The sequence below is a fragment of the Electrophorus electricus genome, chromosome 14, assembly GCF_041902795.1.
Source record: "Electrophorus electricus isolate QZ-2024a chromosome 14, ASM4190279v1, whole genome shotgun sequence".
Lineage (NCBI taxonomy): Eukaryota > Metazoa > Chordata > Actinopteri > Gymnotiformes > Gymnotidae > Electrophorus > Electrophorus electricus.
In genome coordinates this window covers 21,961,594-21,978,087 of record NC_137510.1, presented here as the reverse complement: position 1 = coordinate 21,978,087, position 16,494 = coordinate 21,961,594, and the positions used below count along the sequence as shown (strand labels likewise).

Here is a 16,494-nt window from a genome sequence, read left to right as displayed (position 1 = left end):
GTCCTGGCTCCTAGATGGTGGAACAAACGTCCGCTGGCTCTCCAGAGTCCCATGCAGTCTTCAAATGCAGACTGAAGACCCTTTTTTTTTTGTGGGTTATTTACATGACCAGTGATCCTGCTCCCATGTTGACTAACTGAAACTGTAGTACTTATTGTAGGGTATTATGTGTTTTGCACTTCTAGGCATCAGTATTGATCCCTGAATTTCAACAGCATTCTAGTTCATTGGTATATTGGACTCTAACCTACTGTACTGGCTAGGATGTGTTCTATGAGTAGATGACAAAGCACTTTTGTAAGTCACTCTGGATAACAGCGCCTGCCAAACGCCACAAATGTAAATGTAAATGCCATAAATTAAGTACAAGATTCAACTGACAGGCAAGTACGCAATTTAGTAGACATTACAAAAACTGTGATATTTATGGATTTTGACTAAAGAGTGAACTGTTGCATGTGATGACACAGTGAAGAAAATCCTACACATTTTAGAGAACACAACTACTCAACCAAGAAGCAACATAACTTGTTCAGCAAGATTTATGCATATGATAAGCGTGCTACTTGTGGGCAACAATACTTACTCATTTGAACAGACATGCTAAAATATTTGTGGTTTACTTAAAAGAAACTGAAATCTGTTCTAATCATGACCAGTGTTATGGAGAGATTCACATGTCACATGGTCATTTGAAAATTGTGCCAAAGCCACTGAGAGGACTGTAATAATAGAATAATAGACTGTAATAAAGACAGTTTTACTTAACAAACAACATTTTACATTGTCCTGTCTTTACTCTGGTATAGTGGCATCCTGTAATTAAGACAAGACAATTTGCAGTCAAGTGTTCCAATGAGAGATGGTCTAGATTGGACTTTCCCTTCAGTCAATACAAAACCCCTACAATCTTGGTTACCTGATCTGTACCACAGCAATCTGTAACAATGTGTGTAACATAGGACATTAAAGCCTGATAATGCTACATTACAAGACATTTACAAGATATACCTCAGCTTGTCTTTCAGGTGTCAAAATCAAGACTTTGTTGTCATTGTGGAACATAATAGGACAATAAATGTGATCAAAATAGATTTCAAAGGACCCAAGAAGAAAAAAAAACCCATTGTTGAAGCTCACAGGGAAACAAAAGGATTGTTAAAGACTAAGGCCTCCCTCAGTGCACAGACGGGTGGCGCATTCATGAATGGAAATAACTAGCACCACTGCTACCCTCCTGAAGGGCAGGCATCCACATCGCAGCCTCAGGTCATGTGACTCCACAGCCATACAAAACTCAGTAGCGAACGGGAAGCACAGCGGCTAAAACAAGCCCCAGATTTTTTTAGATTTATTTATTTATTTTGAAACATCCAAGTCCTGACCTCAATCCTGCTGAACGGCTGCGGCTGTGGCGTGATGCGAAGCAGGCCGTTCGGGCGAGACGTCTCAAAAATACACACTAGCTGAAGCAATATTGTACAGAGCAATGGGCCAGAATATGTCCTAACCAAAATAACCCCTAACTCCTAGGACTTGTTCAGCAGTGATGCAAACAACAGAAGCTTTTGGTTGAAGTTCTTGCCAGTGCAGGAGCTTTTACTAGTTCATAAAAATAAGGGAACAAATACTTTATTTCATCAGTGAGCTGGATTGTTTAAATCATTGTACAATAAATACATAGCGATATAAATATGTGTTAACATTGTTAAATTAGACTATACTTATTTAATATTAGGACCTGGGTGCAGATCGGATGTCATTTTGCAGCCATTCATGCCTAAATCCAAATCATTCCAAAACCTCACTTTTCAAACCATTATACAAGTGAGAGGGGAAAACATGAACACAAATCACCTTTGTTTTTTAGGTATGGGGGGGTGTAAGTGCATGTGCCAGCATGTACAGACTTGCGTGCGTGTGCGTGTCTGATCTTCTGTGAATGTGCGCTACCTCTCCGTGAATTGATGTCTTATTTCAGGCTGCCTGCCTCACTCTCCATCAGCACTTTCAGACTGCAGAGGGTCAGCACTGTTCCTCCATGCTCCCTACACTCAACACAGAGCACACGCAATTACCCGCAAACACACACACACATCCAGACCAACCAGAAGCTCTCAAACCAGAACCACACTATTTTATCCAAACCCCGCCTACCAAACACACCACATGTTCAAAAATAGGCTCTCTGTGAACAAAGAGCTCGGCATAGTGCTGTTAGCCATGGCAACACTGCAAACCTTTCTGTTGCTAACAAGAGCGTCCTTTCTGTATATCAACAGTTATGTTAATAATTACCGACTGTGGTCAAAGTACATTCCTAACATTGAAAGTCTCTCTCCTCTAGGCATGTCAGATCCACCAGTCTGTTTATAACCTGGCCAACACAGGTGAGGACCTCAACCTGCTGGAACAGGGGAAAATGCTCTGTGCTTGGCTGGGCTGTTCGCTTGGCTGTGCACTAGGCTGGACACTTGGCTGGACGCTTGGCTGTGCGCTTGGCTGTGCGCTTGGCTGTGCGCTTGGCTGTGCGCTTGGCTGTGCGCTTGGCTGTGCGCTTGGCTGAGCTGTGCACTTGGCAGGGCTGTGTACTTGACTGGGCATTTGGATGGGTACTGGGCTGTGTGCTTGACTGGGTGTTGGACTAGGTGCTCAGCTGGGCACTCAGCTGGGGGTTTGACTAGATGCTGTGCTGGGCGCTGGGCTGGGCGTTTGACATAGTGTTGGGCTTGGTGTTAGGCAGGGCAGTGTTGGGCTGGGTGCTTGGATGGTTGCTGGGCTGGGTGCTTGGCTGGGCATTTAAGCTTCTATCTTAAGGGATATAATTTATAATTCCTCATATCATAATCTTGGAGATGTTATCATTGAGAAATCTCAGCATTGAGAAACTCGCCACTCCCTTTCAGTTTACCACTGGGCTTAAACACAATTTAATGTGGCAATCATTAAAGGCATCACAAAGCCAGATAAATCTTTTTAGAAAACAGGAAAAAGTCACATCTTAAGCTCTTCTACAGAAAAAAAAAACATACGTTCTCCTAGGTTTTATAGACATTATAAGTGTGGAAGATTATAAGATTTACAGTGGAAATGTACTGCTGCAATTGCAGGTATTTCTAAAACCACCAAATCTTGTGTGTTATTAAGGACAAACAGGCTGTTGGCCTGTTGGCCTACTGGCCATTCAAAACATGTTCCAAATAAATACAAAGACATGTGTTACTATACTGCGAGCTTGCTGTTTTCGAAAAAGGAGATTATTGTGGGTTTTGGAGATTAATGTGGCTTAAACGATCACCCCGTTGGACTGTGTTTAAGCCCAGTGAGAGGCTGCTGTGCAGAGGCGCACTGCTCTGTGCTAAAGCTAGCATTCTGTGCCAAAGCCAGCACCCAGCTCAGACTAGGCATGACTATAAAGCATTATAATAGAAACAGCTATTTAAATAATGTATGGGTTGAAAATACATAACAAATCTTTTAAGTGTACAATTTTTCAAACTAACAGGCTATGGCTGAGTGGATCAATGTAAATCAAAGTAAGAGTTTTGATAGCAGGCTTTAAAAAAGCGCCTGGTGGAGAGCTATTTGAGTTGGTCTCTCCATCTCACCTTTCCCTCCGATGCAGAAGGGAAAGAGAGTCCCAGGAAAACACCACGCCAAGTCGCCTTGGCCTTCCTTGATTCGTCTCGGGGGATGAAAGGCATTGCCATGCTGCTCCTGGCTTGGCAAACCGTGTAAATGGGTCCTTTAACTACAGCCACTTTGGAAAAGGTGATTTGGTTTGGCCACTCGCCAAACGCTTACTTTTTGCTCCATCTGTTTTATTAACAGTGCTCTTGTACTGTGGCACTGCATGGCAGGCGGATTGTATGAAATCCTGAGTGACTGTACACTTACATGGACTTTACTGGTGTCCATTAAATTCAAGCAGGTGCAAAGTGAAGGAGCAGTCAAGTGTGCAATAATTGCCTATAATATGCATAAAGGATTTGTAATGTCACAGTTGTGCACATCAGAGGTAAAAAAAAAAAGTGTGTAAATAATGTGTGTAAATAAATGTATATAAACAAATGAATGGCAATGAGGCCAGAAAGAAACAATATAATTGACAATACTACAAAGACCATGATTTTTGAAAGCACACTGCATAAAGAGCGCATAAAAAATACACCTATTCTTTTGAGAAAGAAATCAAATGAATATGTGAACCACATTTTCCCCAGAAGGAGAAAATGCTATTAACTGTGCTGCCCTCAGCTGTCTGACAGTGCGGCTCTGAGGAGTGTTCGCTATTATGGAGAAGCAGATGGTGAACCGCAGATGACTGTACTATGCATGCAGCTCACCGAGGTAACATGCTTGCACCCAGACGTCCTGCACTGAAAGCATGTGGCCGTGACAGCACATAGTCGCACACAGGTGTGTGTCTGATGGAGCTTTTGGTGTGTGTCTGACAAGGCATTTGGTGCACAAGTCAGAATGCTCACTGGGAATTCTTGTGGAGGCAGCAGTTTGTTAGCCATCAAGATCTGTCAGAGGACATGGTTCCATTGCGCAGCTCAAACGTGTAACGGCGGCCGTGAGCATGGTGCATCAATGGATATTTGCATCACACAGACGCACACAGACGCACACACACGCACGCACACACGCACACATATATACAGAATGCCCACCTTCCCACTCAGAAACCTTTCTGCTTTTACTCCCCAACGCTCTGCCTCCCAACCTCTTTCTTAAGCTTCTCACAGACACAGACATACGCACGCACACACTCACACACACACACACACACACACACACACACACACACACACACACACACACACTCAGTTTGTTCTCTGATCTTGACTGATGCTGCTGACTCTTATCTCTCACACACTTTAAAGTTATGTGAATGATGTGGATGAGAGCAAATACAGAACCCTGACACTGCCCCCCCCCCCACACACACACACTCACACACACTGCTCACACACACACACACACACACACACTGCACACACACACACACACACTCACACTCACACACACACACACTGCACACACACACACACACACTGCACACACACACACACACACACATACACACACACGCACACACGCAGGCGCGCACGCATGCACACAATGCTTCCATGCATCCTAACCAAACCAAATAGCTCAAAACCACAGCTGAAAATGGAAGACGGTCATAGTAAAACCTGACACACATATGCTATTTAATCTTCTTCCTCCCCAAACACGCACACACACACTTTATCCTTTCCCCCTTTCCAGACCCCCACGCACATTCACACTCACACAACCGTGCTGATCCAGCATTTATGGGGACATGTGTTGTCTCCTGCAGGGAGGCCATCTGTATATCATACTGTTCTGTAAGTGCCTCAGTACAATATGCAGAGATACCGCATGTCTCTCGGTCACAAAGGGTCCATTAATAAGATGCCTACCGATATGTTTTCTCAGTTCACTCCTTATGTTAACAACACACAACTTGAGGATTGTGGAACACAGTACCCTCTGCATGCATGAAATTCAGAGTATGACTGTTTACACAAACACAGGAACCCCATTTCATGCAAAAGTCAAAAAGTGAATTGGATACTGTTCCTCTTTTTCTCTCTCTAACACCCAAATTTACACTTGCACATACATCACAGATGCCAGCCTACAGAACCAGTGTTTTGGTAATGTGATTCCAAGTGTGATGGAAGTCACTGAAGCTAATTACAGCTGCAATTAATAATTAATGCAGAGACAGTGAAGCTCCAGGCCTTCAACAGACTCCATCCAAAACTGGGACTTTCTGGCCTACCACTCTCAGCAGCTGTAAAACTACAGGCTTGAATAAACACTGTAATTCACCAAGCCTCACACAACTTCAAGCTCAGGGCTACGTCAAGAGGCACACAGTGGAAAAAGTCTTTGAACAACCAAAAATAACCAGCATCCATTACAGTAACCTCCTTCCGAAATGGGATCCTTCTAAATACTAGATGGCGTTCATGAAAGGCCTTCCAGATTACACCACTCACTCTCTTAAAGAAGAGTAGGCCTCAGTTCCCAGCTTCATTGTGGAGTGCCCAGGCCACCTCATGTGCTCTATTGCTCTGTGTAGAGAAGGTTTTTTGTGCTTGACCACTGCTTTATAGAGCTGGCAGAGGTGGCAGTCAGTGCTCCAGGAACAACTCGCACCCACCCAGCTAGACTTAATCATACAGTACATTGCAACAATGGTGAAGATCTGGGCTCGTGTGGCCCAGTGTTGGCATGCTATCCCTTCTCATGTACCATGACCTGAGATCTGAGCGCTGAACCCTGGCCTCGCTTCACCTCCAGCGCTAGCTGCTTATGCGTAGGGGTGTCGGGAAGCGCACGGGCTGCCCTGTGATGTCAAGAGCTGGTGAGCGCTGAGCACTGTGGACTTTTTTCAAGCTAAATGTCTTCATACCCGCCCCATCGCCAACACACCCCGTCTCTGCAAAAGTCAAATGCGAACAGGCTAGATTGTTGGAGCTGGAGCTGGGGCTGACAGCATTCCAGGAGCCTAATGATAGGCTTTGGCGAGGGCCTGGCAGAGGTGCAGATACATGGCGTCTGGTGAGCACACTGAGGACATGTTAATGCCAGCCCTCCACGCCACAGGCCGAGGAGACTTCCCTACACACTGTGCCCGTGGTCGCTGTGCCCATCTACTGTGTACATGAGAGAATCTATTCTGGCATGTTCAGAGACCACAGGGCCATGCCAGCTTGGCCTCCCCTTGGATTGGCTTGCATGAGGAAATATAATTCAGTGTTTTTGTGAGTGTGTGTGTAGGTATGTGCATGTATGAAAGTGGTGTGTGTACACGTGTGTGTGTGTGTGTGTGTGTGTGTGTGTGTGTGTGTGTGTGTGTGTGTGTGTGTGTGTGTGTGTGTGCGAATGGTTAGAGCAAGAGTGGAGGAAATCACAGCATACACAACAACCCCAAACTTGAGCAGAGGCCACTGCATGCAAACATGGCTTGTGCAATTCAACTCCAGCAGTGTTTTATCTCAGAAGTCTTTCCTCCTCCACACCACAGTGCACCCTGACAGCATTTTTATCGTGCAAACTCCTATAGCACAGATTATCAGAAAAACATGATAATCTGATTAACAGCATGTGGCCAATGAACAAAACCTTTCTTTTGCAGCAAATTCCTCACTATCGGAGCTAGTGCTGGTACCAGAATCCTGTACCACCCCTCTACTGTCACAGAGCCTCCCCCGCACTCGCAGACAGTCAGGCCTCCACTGGAGAAGGAGTCAGAGAAAGCCACACCGTGTTCCACCTGCTTGTCTCTGTCTTCTGCTCTGGGTGTTTGAAGACCTGCATGTCCTTTCCCTCTGCACATGGCACCAGGCAGAGGGAACTCAGCCATATACAGTGTCTTTATCACAGCTTTGGGAAACCCTGGATAGCCATCCCAAGGGCTTCTGTGTCAAATTTGCCTAATGCATGCTTCACGTTCCTTGTTAAATTCAAAATGTAGCTTAATGCCAGTTGTAACTGATTTGAATGTACCCATTAAGACATCAAAAATCAGGATGCATTAGCTATTGTTTTATGAGTGTTTTCGCCGTCTCATATATAATGACAAAGGGTTCGAAAGGTTTATCATCACAGGCAACGATGGATATTATCTTTGAATAATAGAAAATATCACTGATGTGAATAAAACCAAGGGAAGCAAATCTCTTTGAATCATTAACTTTTTACATGCTCAAAGAACAAGGATTAATAACTCACACATAGTAGGAGTCATACAGAACCTGAAGAGCCTTTAACTTGCGAACAAAATAAATAACCTTTAATATCCCCATTCTGACAGACTGCACTGGGGAGGGGATAAAGACCACAGACGATAACGTGTCGGGGAAGTAAAGTAAGATGTTAGTGCTCTAAAAACTTCAGGCTGGCAGCAGAAAAGGGGTAGCTGCTACGGTCATCCTCCATTGCTGGTGGCAAGATGTTTATAGCAGGTTTTATTAACAGCATTAAACGTGTTATTACATTCACATTTTCCAGTCTGGCTAATTAAGCAATAGTTAGATAGATCCGGCACTCTAATTATGCCAAGTGTAACTAAATCCATATCCCTGTGCTTATTTATTTTTTCTTTATACATTTTTATTAACATATTTTGCTCTTAAGGGCCTCTTGTGAAACCTTGTCTTGCCACAAAGAACCAACTGAGTCTTTGCATTAACACTGTCTATTAAAAAAATATATAAATGAAGCAATCAGAACTTCAGTGAGCTTTCAGTGAAGAAAGAGGGCACCATGCTTCGAACTCCATCCCTTTGGCTTAGCAGCAAATCAATCGGCAGGATGGCCACTTTGGTGTAAAATCACATCCAAATAACCGTCACCAGTATCCTTTATTACAGCCAAGCAATCTCTGATTTAGCGAGGCGTGTACCTCTGTCCAAAGCAGCCATACAGGGCAAAACAAGATGATTACAGTATATTTCAGTTATGACATGACCCATTTCTGCACAATGGCACCGGAACTTTAAAATCGTTACGGCTGTACAAGGACGAAAGCCACAGCAACAATAACAATTAAAAATAAGAAACAAACAGAATGGACATGTTTTGTATTCAGGAACGAGGAAAATCAGACTTCACTAAACGACACACCTCAGCGTGTTCTGTCCTGTTTGAATGAGTAACTAATAATATTTGCTTGCCAAACACACGGCAGGCTAAAAACTACCACACGATGCCTTCTCCCCTAAAACGAACCCAATGTTAAGTCTAAACCGAATGCAATGATGATATAATTAGCCACAAGAGGCAATGTGTGAATTCATATTTAAAATATGCCCCCTTCAGTCGTACTCACCAGAGGAGACGGACGAACCTGAAAGACTAGAGTTACTAGAAGCTGCCATCTCTCAGTCCGCTAAATCATTCGCCTTCGTTTAAGGTGCGCTCACAAGCAAATCTGGGAGCTTGTCCATCTCAGTCTGCCACCTTCTTTCAAACTCTCCTCTGGAACCCGCGGACTGGCTGCATCTGTGGACGCTCGCGGCGCTGCGACCCAGCGACTGAACGGCGGGCTCACGGGAGTCTCTGTGGCGCTCGAGATCAGACGGGAGTTGCCAACGTTGCCGCATTTACAGCTGCTTCTGTGGCATCGGAACGTGCATGTGGTAAAAATAGTAAATGCACACAATATCGAAAATGCATGGAGAAAATCCAGCAACAGATCAAGTACTTAATGAAAAAAAACATGCCCTAAAACTTTGTCATTCAGTTTAATGCCTCTACCGGCTGGTTTCGCCATACTGGAAAAAAAACAACACATTATTACTGTATGGTCTACATGTGCCAGTTCAGTGTTCGCAATAACCATGCTCTGCAGTTGTATCCGCCTTCTTAAAGCGGAAGGGCGCCGTGTGGCGGTAGACACGCTCCGGCAACGCTAAGAAAAGTTAAACATCAAGACATGTTCAGTACGAGAGGAAAGCTTTCAACTCAATAATAAATCATTATAAATCAATAAATCTATCAGCTCGTTTATGCCGTGGAGGAAGACAATATGTATTTAGTTTCTAAAAGCAATTCTAAATATTTTCCCATGATTATTACATACATTATAATTACATAATTAACTTGTATATCATATACAAGCTTCACACATGTACATATACTATACAATATGCTATACTTACTATGAACCAGTCAGAAAGAGGGAATGAAAAGATCTTCATCGATTAATGGAAAGTCATCTGGCATACGTATGCTTGTTTTGTTAACAAATGAATGCTTGCCTGCATATCTATAAACTAGTTTAATGTCAAAGAACATGACTGTACAAGGTATGGATTCCACTGGACTGGGACTAAAGATGCAATACAAATATACTGTGACTGGAGATTTTTTATTCAATTATCTTGACCATACACTCTTATCCTTTAGAGATCACTTGGTTTAAACTATATTAAGCAAAATACTTAATATTGATTACTGATTACCATTTTTGTTAACGTTTTCTATTTTTCTTGCTTTGAAACTAAATAACCTACCATAGAATGTTGGCTAGTTTGATATGCTTACTACTATTTTCTTTATTTATCTCTTTTTCATATATTTTGGATCACACATATTTTTTATAAGATTTATTTCTCTATGTGGCTTGTATTTGTATGTTTTACTCAGCTATCAAGGACGAGTAGGAAGTGCTCAAAGTTTTTATTTTATCTTATTTTGAAACACATTATGAATTTATCTTATTATGAAACACAATGACTGTCAATAGGTGTCTAACCAACATGAAGGAGAATAAACAAACTACCTCCAGTTAATTATTAGTTGCAACGCAAGACCACCTGGTTCCACATGCGTATGGTATGGTCCGAGATAGCCTACCTAGACCTAGTAGCGTCGCGAGAAATATTTCAATAAGGGGACTAAGCCATTAATTTTCATTTCAGACATTTGTAGTAGACCTTCAGATTATGTATTTTATTTACTTGTCTATTGAAGTTACACATACTCGTTGAGATTTTAGCAAGCAAGTGCAGAGCGACAGCGTTTAGTCAACAGCAGAGTCGTCAATAGAATTGGCATGAGGGTGTAAGCCGTCCAGGAGAATAGCAAAAATGAAAAAGAACAAGGAATACATTAATACCTGCCCTATGTTGAATTGTTTAACGCAGAAGTCGTTTTCGGTTTGCGTTACGTTAGCATTTGTTTATCAGTCATCGTTTATCAGTTCCTCTGATATCTTAATGGTGTTTTCGCTAGCAAGTCAGCTTTGTTACATTTCGGTCAGTTGTAACAGACGTCCAAGTGATTTATTTTTACTTTTTGTTGAATTTACACAGTCATCAGCAACATTCTCTGACACGGAGATCCTCTGTCTCACACATAGCGTGACACAAACTGACGGAGATTTTAGAAAATCGGTGCAGAGTGATCGGCAAAGGTGTCAGATTGTCCAGATATTGAATCTTCAGATTCAAATTGCGGTTCAGGTTTCAGGGCTGTTGTACGGCAGCAGCACCTCTCGCAGGTCCTAGTGTCCCATGACCTCAGTATTCTGTAAATTTGGAGACACTATGGCACGGTTGAATAAGAGTGAATCAATGAGAACTATTTAAACTAATAATGCATGCTTATTTGGGGATGATAAACAATATTTAAGGTTGGCTGTAGCCCCCTAAAACAGGCCTTACGGCGCTTCTGGACCATTGTAGAAGAAAGATATTCTTACTTCACATACTGCAGTGGAACCTAATTCGTTAAACTTTTATACCTATTACAATTACATGATACAAACGGAGTTTTATAACGTAGTATTTTAAAATATGGACAAGTTAAAATAGTGGACTTTTAATATAGCGGTAGCTGGATTACAACGATCACATGATACCCGGTGATAGCCATATGACTGAATACTCATGTGACTTAGCTAATCAACTAGTGCTCAGTATAAGGTGAAAGTAGCGACTAGTTAATCGTATTTTGTTTCTGAAACTCTTATCCCAGTAGTGTACACCCGCAAGGTAAGTGTTCTGCGACTTCTCTAAACTAGCGTTTTTGACGAAAGCATGAGGTTAGCCTACCCCTGTGAGTGCCAGTCGTTGTATTTTAGGAGGTTGCCTATCTTGGGATACCCAAGTTAAATTGATTTTATATTCGTATACAGCTGACCAACGCTAGGCAGATTTACCCTTTTACAACATGCAGCAGCGTGAGTAATGTAAATATAACCCGCTCGTTATTGCAAACGATAACACTTGTGTGTCGTATTTCGCTCTTGACACTGTTCCAAGCTAAAGGTCCAGGATGCTGGAGCTGGTGCTGGCGGTGCTCTTGGCCTGCGCTGCTGTAGAGCCAGTGTGGTCCCGGGGCTGCTCCTCATTCTTCTGCCAAAGATTTCATCGTGTGAGTGGGTTGAACGCACCCGACCCGGGGAAGCCCCTCTTCCTCACCCCCTACTTAGAGGAAGGCAAGATAGAGGAAGGTAGGATTGGTCACATGAACTTCTTGACTCAAGACGCTTCTTGAGATGATGGGGAGAATCTACTACTTTTCTCTGTCATGGTTTGTGCATTGAAGCCACTCATGAATCAAGACCTGAGACGAGCTTTTCTGTTTTAATTGTCTGTTTCACTTCATTTGTCCATTCAGCAGCAACTATAGACCCTTTTTATTCTGACTGTTACTGAAGGAAATGACCATGTAATGGCTTGCACTTGCAGCAAGAAGTCTGAGCTTGGTGGGGCCTCTACCTGGAGCCAATGTGAAGAGTTATTCTGGCTATTTCACTGTCAACAAAAACTACAACAGCAACCTCTTCTTCTGGTTCTTCCCTGCCCAGGTGAGACCCTGCATCCCAGCCCAGCATGCAGACTTCACTCATGTTTTGGGATTCGCTTTGCACTCATGGAATCCTATTTACCATAACTGCACTCAAGCTAAGAACTGTGCTGATTCCATTGTAGATGCCTGGACAGTATCTGAAACAGTTGGCATCACAGAACCATTTCTCTCTTGTAATTTTATCCCTCATCAACTACTCTTCCCTTTATAATTACAAGCTATAGATTTAGTTTAACCTAGGAGTTGGTCCCATTTTTATGTTAATGTAAAGGTTGCTGGTTGCTACTTATGTGAGATTTTTGTCTGCAGGAGAGACCTGAGACTGCTCCTGTGCTCCTCTGGCTGCAGGGAGGGCCAGGTGGCACCTCCATGTTTGGCCTGTTTGTGGAGCACGGCCCCTATGTTGTGTATAAGAATCTCACATGTGAGCACATATCCTGTGTCCAGCATTGAGTGGAATGGAAGCTGTTACATCACCAAAACTTCTCAAGTGCCATGTAAATTCCAGGTGATGACGTTCTCGTCACCTGTACCATGCAAGTGTAAAATTTAACCCTCTTTGTCTCTTCCAAGTGGGCTACAGAAATTACACCTGGACCTCTAGGTACTCGGTCCTTTACATTGACAACCCAGTAAGTTCTTTTCTGTTTTTTATGAAGTGTCTCATAGCTCCACAATGTAATATTGCACAATGAGTTGCTCATATTACCATTTTCTGTCCTATTAGTAATTTGGCATTTTTCCATTAGGTGGGTACTGGATGGAGTTTCACTGAAAATGACACGGGCTTTGCTAGAGACCAGGATGATGTTGGCCGCGACCTGTACATGTAAGCTGGCCGGCAGTGAGCTCGTCTTCAGATCAGGCTTTTGTTTGATTTACATTGCTCATGAAACATTTGCTGACTTTTGCTTGACAGTGCACTGGTGCAGTTCTTTCAGCTCTTCAGTGAATTTCAGTCAAATGAGTTTTATGCCACAGGAGAGGTGAGTGCATGCTCTCTAGCCATGGTGGTTAACCAGGATTTCTCTTGTCAGCTCTGCTGATTGAATCTACTGCTGGTGTCACAGGTGTGGCACATGTACCCACACATCAGTCTGTCTTAGCTGTTTACTTTGCACTGTAGTCCTACGCAGGCAAGTATGTACCAGCGATTGGCTACTACATCCACAAAAATAACCCGTCGGCCAAGGTGAAGATCAACTTTAAAGGAGTGGCCATCGGGGATGGTCTGTGTGACCCCGAGTTGGTGAGTGAGCAAAGCACTCCCCTTTTAAAGCCAGTTGCATGTCAGTGGCGAGTGTGGCTGTCAGTGTGTGTTTGTCAGCAAAGAGCCTGGATTTTGACCACAGTTTCTTGTTCTCTCAGATGCTGGGTGGCTATGCGGAGTTCCTGTATCAGACAGGCTTGGTGGACGAACTGCAGAGAGAGTATGTGAAGCTGCAGACAGATGCTGGTGTGAAACTCATTCAGCAGCAGAGGTGGTTGGAGGCCTTTGAGGTGCGCTCAGAAACCCATGACACACCTCCGCATGTCTGTTAATGTACACATTTGGAAGGAGCTCTTTTTGTAAATGTTAGCTGAAATGTTGTTAAAATGTGTTTTGTAGATTAGTTCTTCATTTCTGTGGTAAAGTGTCTTTTTCTCTTCCAGGTTTTTGATAGCTTGGTGAATGGAGATCTTGTTTCCTATCCGTCGTTCCTCCAGAACGTTACTGGTTGCACTAACTACTTCAACTACTTGCAGTGTCAGGTACTAAGACAAATCAACTGAATAGGACATCCCATGACTGGGACATTTGGCCTCCAAGCACTGGGGAACTGGGAAGTGTTTCAAGCATGCCTGCTTACTCTGCTCTTTATTTTGACACTTCAGCCCTGTGGGATAACAAACATCTCACTATTACAAATGTCTGCCTAGAATGCTTGATGTTCAACTGCACACGTGGGTTCACAAAACATTTGTCCTTATGTTAAATTCTTCATACTTTTTTTTTTCATGCAATTCATAAATGTAGTATTGTAACATCATAGAATTGTCAAAAATGACTTACATAAACATCTGTTTGTACAGAAATGCTTGTTCATGAGAACTTAAATTGGCAAAACGTGCTTAATAAGACCAAGACCTTTTTTAATTGCTTGCACACTCAGTTTAGGAATTAATGTTTGTGGCTCTTGCATGACAGCCATTGTGTCCATGTCCATACAGGTTGTTCACTGCAAATGTAATTGGTATGTCCTATATATTCAGTAGGATGGTGTTGCTATAGCAATAATGTCGTAGGTATTGTGGATACTGTTGTCCTCTTAAAGTAATCTAGTTACTGGCATTGAATCCAAAGTCTTGCTGTTTTAGCTTGAATCAACTTTTTTTTTTTATATTTTCTTGATTGGACATTTATTTTGTGGTATTTTTGCATCATTTACTATATTGTCTGTATATCAGGGACATTAAGTACAGTCTATACATACTGTGTTCTGTGTAGGCACCTGTGGATCAGGAGTACTTTAGCGAGTTTGTGACTTTGCCTGCTGTGAGGCTCTCCATCCACGTAGGAAACCTGACCTTCAACGATGGCTCTGAGGTGGAGAAGCACCTTCTCCAGGATGTCATGAAATCCATTAAACCCTGGCTGGGTGTCCTGATGGACAGCTACAGGGTGAGAGCAGCGATACTTGATCAATGTTTGTTCTTTCCACACCTGAAGCGTTTTACAGTGAGCCCATACTGCAGTGTAATGCTGCTCTATAATGCAGTGCAGTTCTAATGCTCATCTCTATTGCCCTGCAGTGCAGTGTAACCCTTCTTTCCCCTGTACTGCTGAGTAGTGTAACACTTCTCTTGTCTGTGGTGTGTCTAGGTGCTGATCTACAGTGGGCAGCTGGATGTGATCGTGGCAGCTCCACTGACTGAGCGCTTCCTGCCCACAGTGAACTGGACTGGGGCAGATGCGTATAAAAACACAGAACGCTTCCACTGGAAGGTCCAGCCCAGTGACACAGAAGTAGCAGGCTACGTCCGTCAGGTGGGCGAGTTCTACCAGGTAAGGGGTGTGTTCCAGAACACAACTATGAAATGGCTGTCTATGGCAAAAAGTTGTTAGTCTTCATTATAGTTTCTAAATTAATTCTGAAGGTTCTTGATTTGCATTTCACATCAGTGTGATATTACGTGATTGGGTAAAAACAAACTGTTCTCTGAAATGTAGCTTAAATGTTTCTTTTTTTTGCCAGGTGATTGTTAGAGGGGGAGGCCACATTTTACCTTATGACCAACCAGGGAGGTCTTTTGACATGATTGATCGATTCCTATCAACCAAGGGTTTCTGATCTGTCTGATAAAGGCCATATCTGTTTTAATCAACATGTTTGAGTTTATTAGATTGACTGACTGTGGCTATACTTATTCATTCAGTGAAGGTTTTAAGGTTTATGTATATTTGACCAGTAAATGATTGATTATTCCAGGGATTTTATTGTTTTGCTTTTGTTGTAAATTTTTAATTTTTTTAAAATAAATCTGAATTTAAAATCGATTATTTATCTCCGTCAATTATTATTAGCTTGGCTTCCTTGTGTCCTACTGCTGGGATCCAAGCTTGATTATCCATTCTCCCTGCTGATTTTAGAGCATGGTTGCAGGCATCAGTTGCATATACAGAACAGGGCAGTTTGTTATGGATGTGCATGTTTATCACTACTGATTTGAAATTGGTGGTTGTATGATTCTGGAATATGGCCCATTTCCTACATTATTCTCTTATATTTCACTGATGTGTACTTGCATTTCTGTGGCATTATGTTCCAAAAACTGAGACAATTTTCCAGCCTTTATCTCTTTTAGGGTTAAAGAGGTTACTGTACCTTTTTAAAGAGAGATATATTATTGGCTGACCATTATAGCATTTCATTCAAAAAGTACTCATAGTGGAACCATGTCTGAGAACTGCAATGTAACTGAATGAGGCAATGACTGCTGCAGGCAGAATAAGCAGAGGTATGTAAATGTTTGTTCTTGTGACCTCCGAGAAACACTGACTTCAAAAGGGGCTGTTTTTATGATTCCAAATATGGACTTTGCTCTTGGCTATAAAGCAGTCAGAAAGGTGGTATCGAGAAGGCAACCTAT

The 16,494-nt window shown here is 42.6% G+C and overlaps 2 protein-coding genes and 1 long non-coding RNA gene across 4 annotated transcripts in view; 2 read left to right on the top strand and 1 right to left on the bottom strand.

The window, feature by feature from the left end:
• The window catches only part of chn2 (chimerin 2), a 30,463-nt gene extending 21,104 nt beyond the window's left edge, over positions 1 to 9,359 (bottom strand). For both annotated transcript variants that reach the window (XM_027000056.3, XM_081696376.1), the window contains exon 1: positions 8,876 to 9,359. In XM_027000056.3, the coding sequence (XP_026855857.1) occupies positions 8,876 to 8,924 (49 nt within the window). In that variant the 5' untranslated portion in view covers positions 8,925 to 9,359. The remainder of the gene's footprint in view (positions 1 to 8,875) is intronic.
• Positions 733 to 8,864, top strand: LOC145651156 (uncharacterized). Its single transcript, XR_014116927.1, has 3 exons — positions 733 to 3,771; positions 4,258 to 4,350; positions 7,181 to 8,864. It is a non-coding gene; the product is annotated as an uncharacterized LOC145651156 (long non-coding RNA).
• Positions 9,360 to 11,399: 2,040 nt separating the features above from the next.
• On the top strand, positions 11,400 to 15,901 carry LOC113571159 (carboxypeptidase vitellogenic like). Its single transcript, XM_035530891.2, has 13 exons — positions 11,400 to 11,543; positions 11,814 to 12,004; positions 12,243 to 12,361; positions 12,673 to 12,787; positions 12,937 to 12,995; positions 13,113 to 13,192; positions 13,283 to 13,349; positions 13,490 to 13,612; positions 13,732 to 13,863; positions 14,017 to 14,115; positions 14,852 to 15,025; positions 15,227 to 15,409; positions 15,600 to 15,901. Exons 2-13 carry the CDS (start codon positions 11,827 to 11,829, stop codon positions 15,693 to 15,695), a joined length of 1,425 nt encoding a protein of 474 aa, XP_035386784.1. The 5' UTR covers positions 11,400 to 11,543; positions 11,814 to 11,826; the 3' UTR covers positions 15,696 to 15,901.
• The last annotated feature ends 593 nt before the right edge of the window (positions 15,902 to 16,494 follow it).

Bases quoted from the DNA above. Each gene is read 5' to 3' on its own strand.
- LOC113571159 (XM_035530891.2), top strand. From the start codon at position 11,827: ATGCTGGAGCTGGTGCTGGCGGTGCTCTTGGCCTGCGCTGCTGTAGAG. The intron at 13,193-13,282 runs GTAAGCTGGCCG...TTTGCTTGACAG, and splicing joins GTTGGCCGCGACCTGTACAT to TGCACTGGTGCAGTTCTTTC. The intron at 15,026-15,226 runs GTGAGAGCAGCG...TGGTGTGTCTAG, and splicing joins TCCTGATGGACAGCTACAGG to GTGCTGATCTACAGTGGGCA.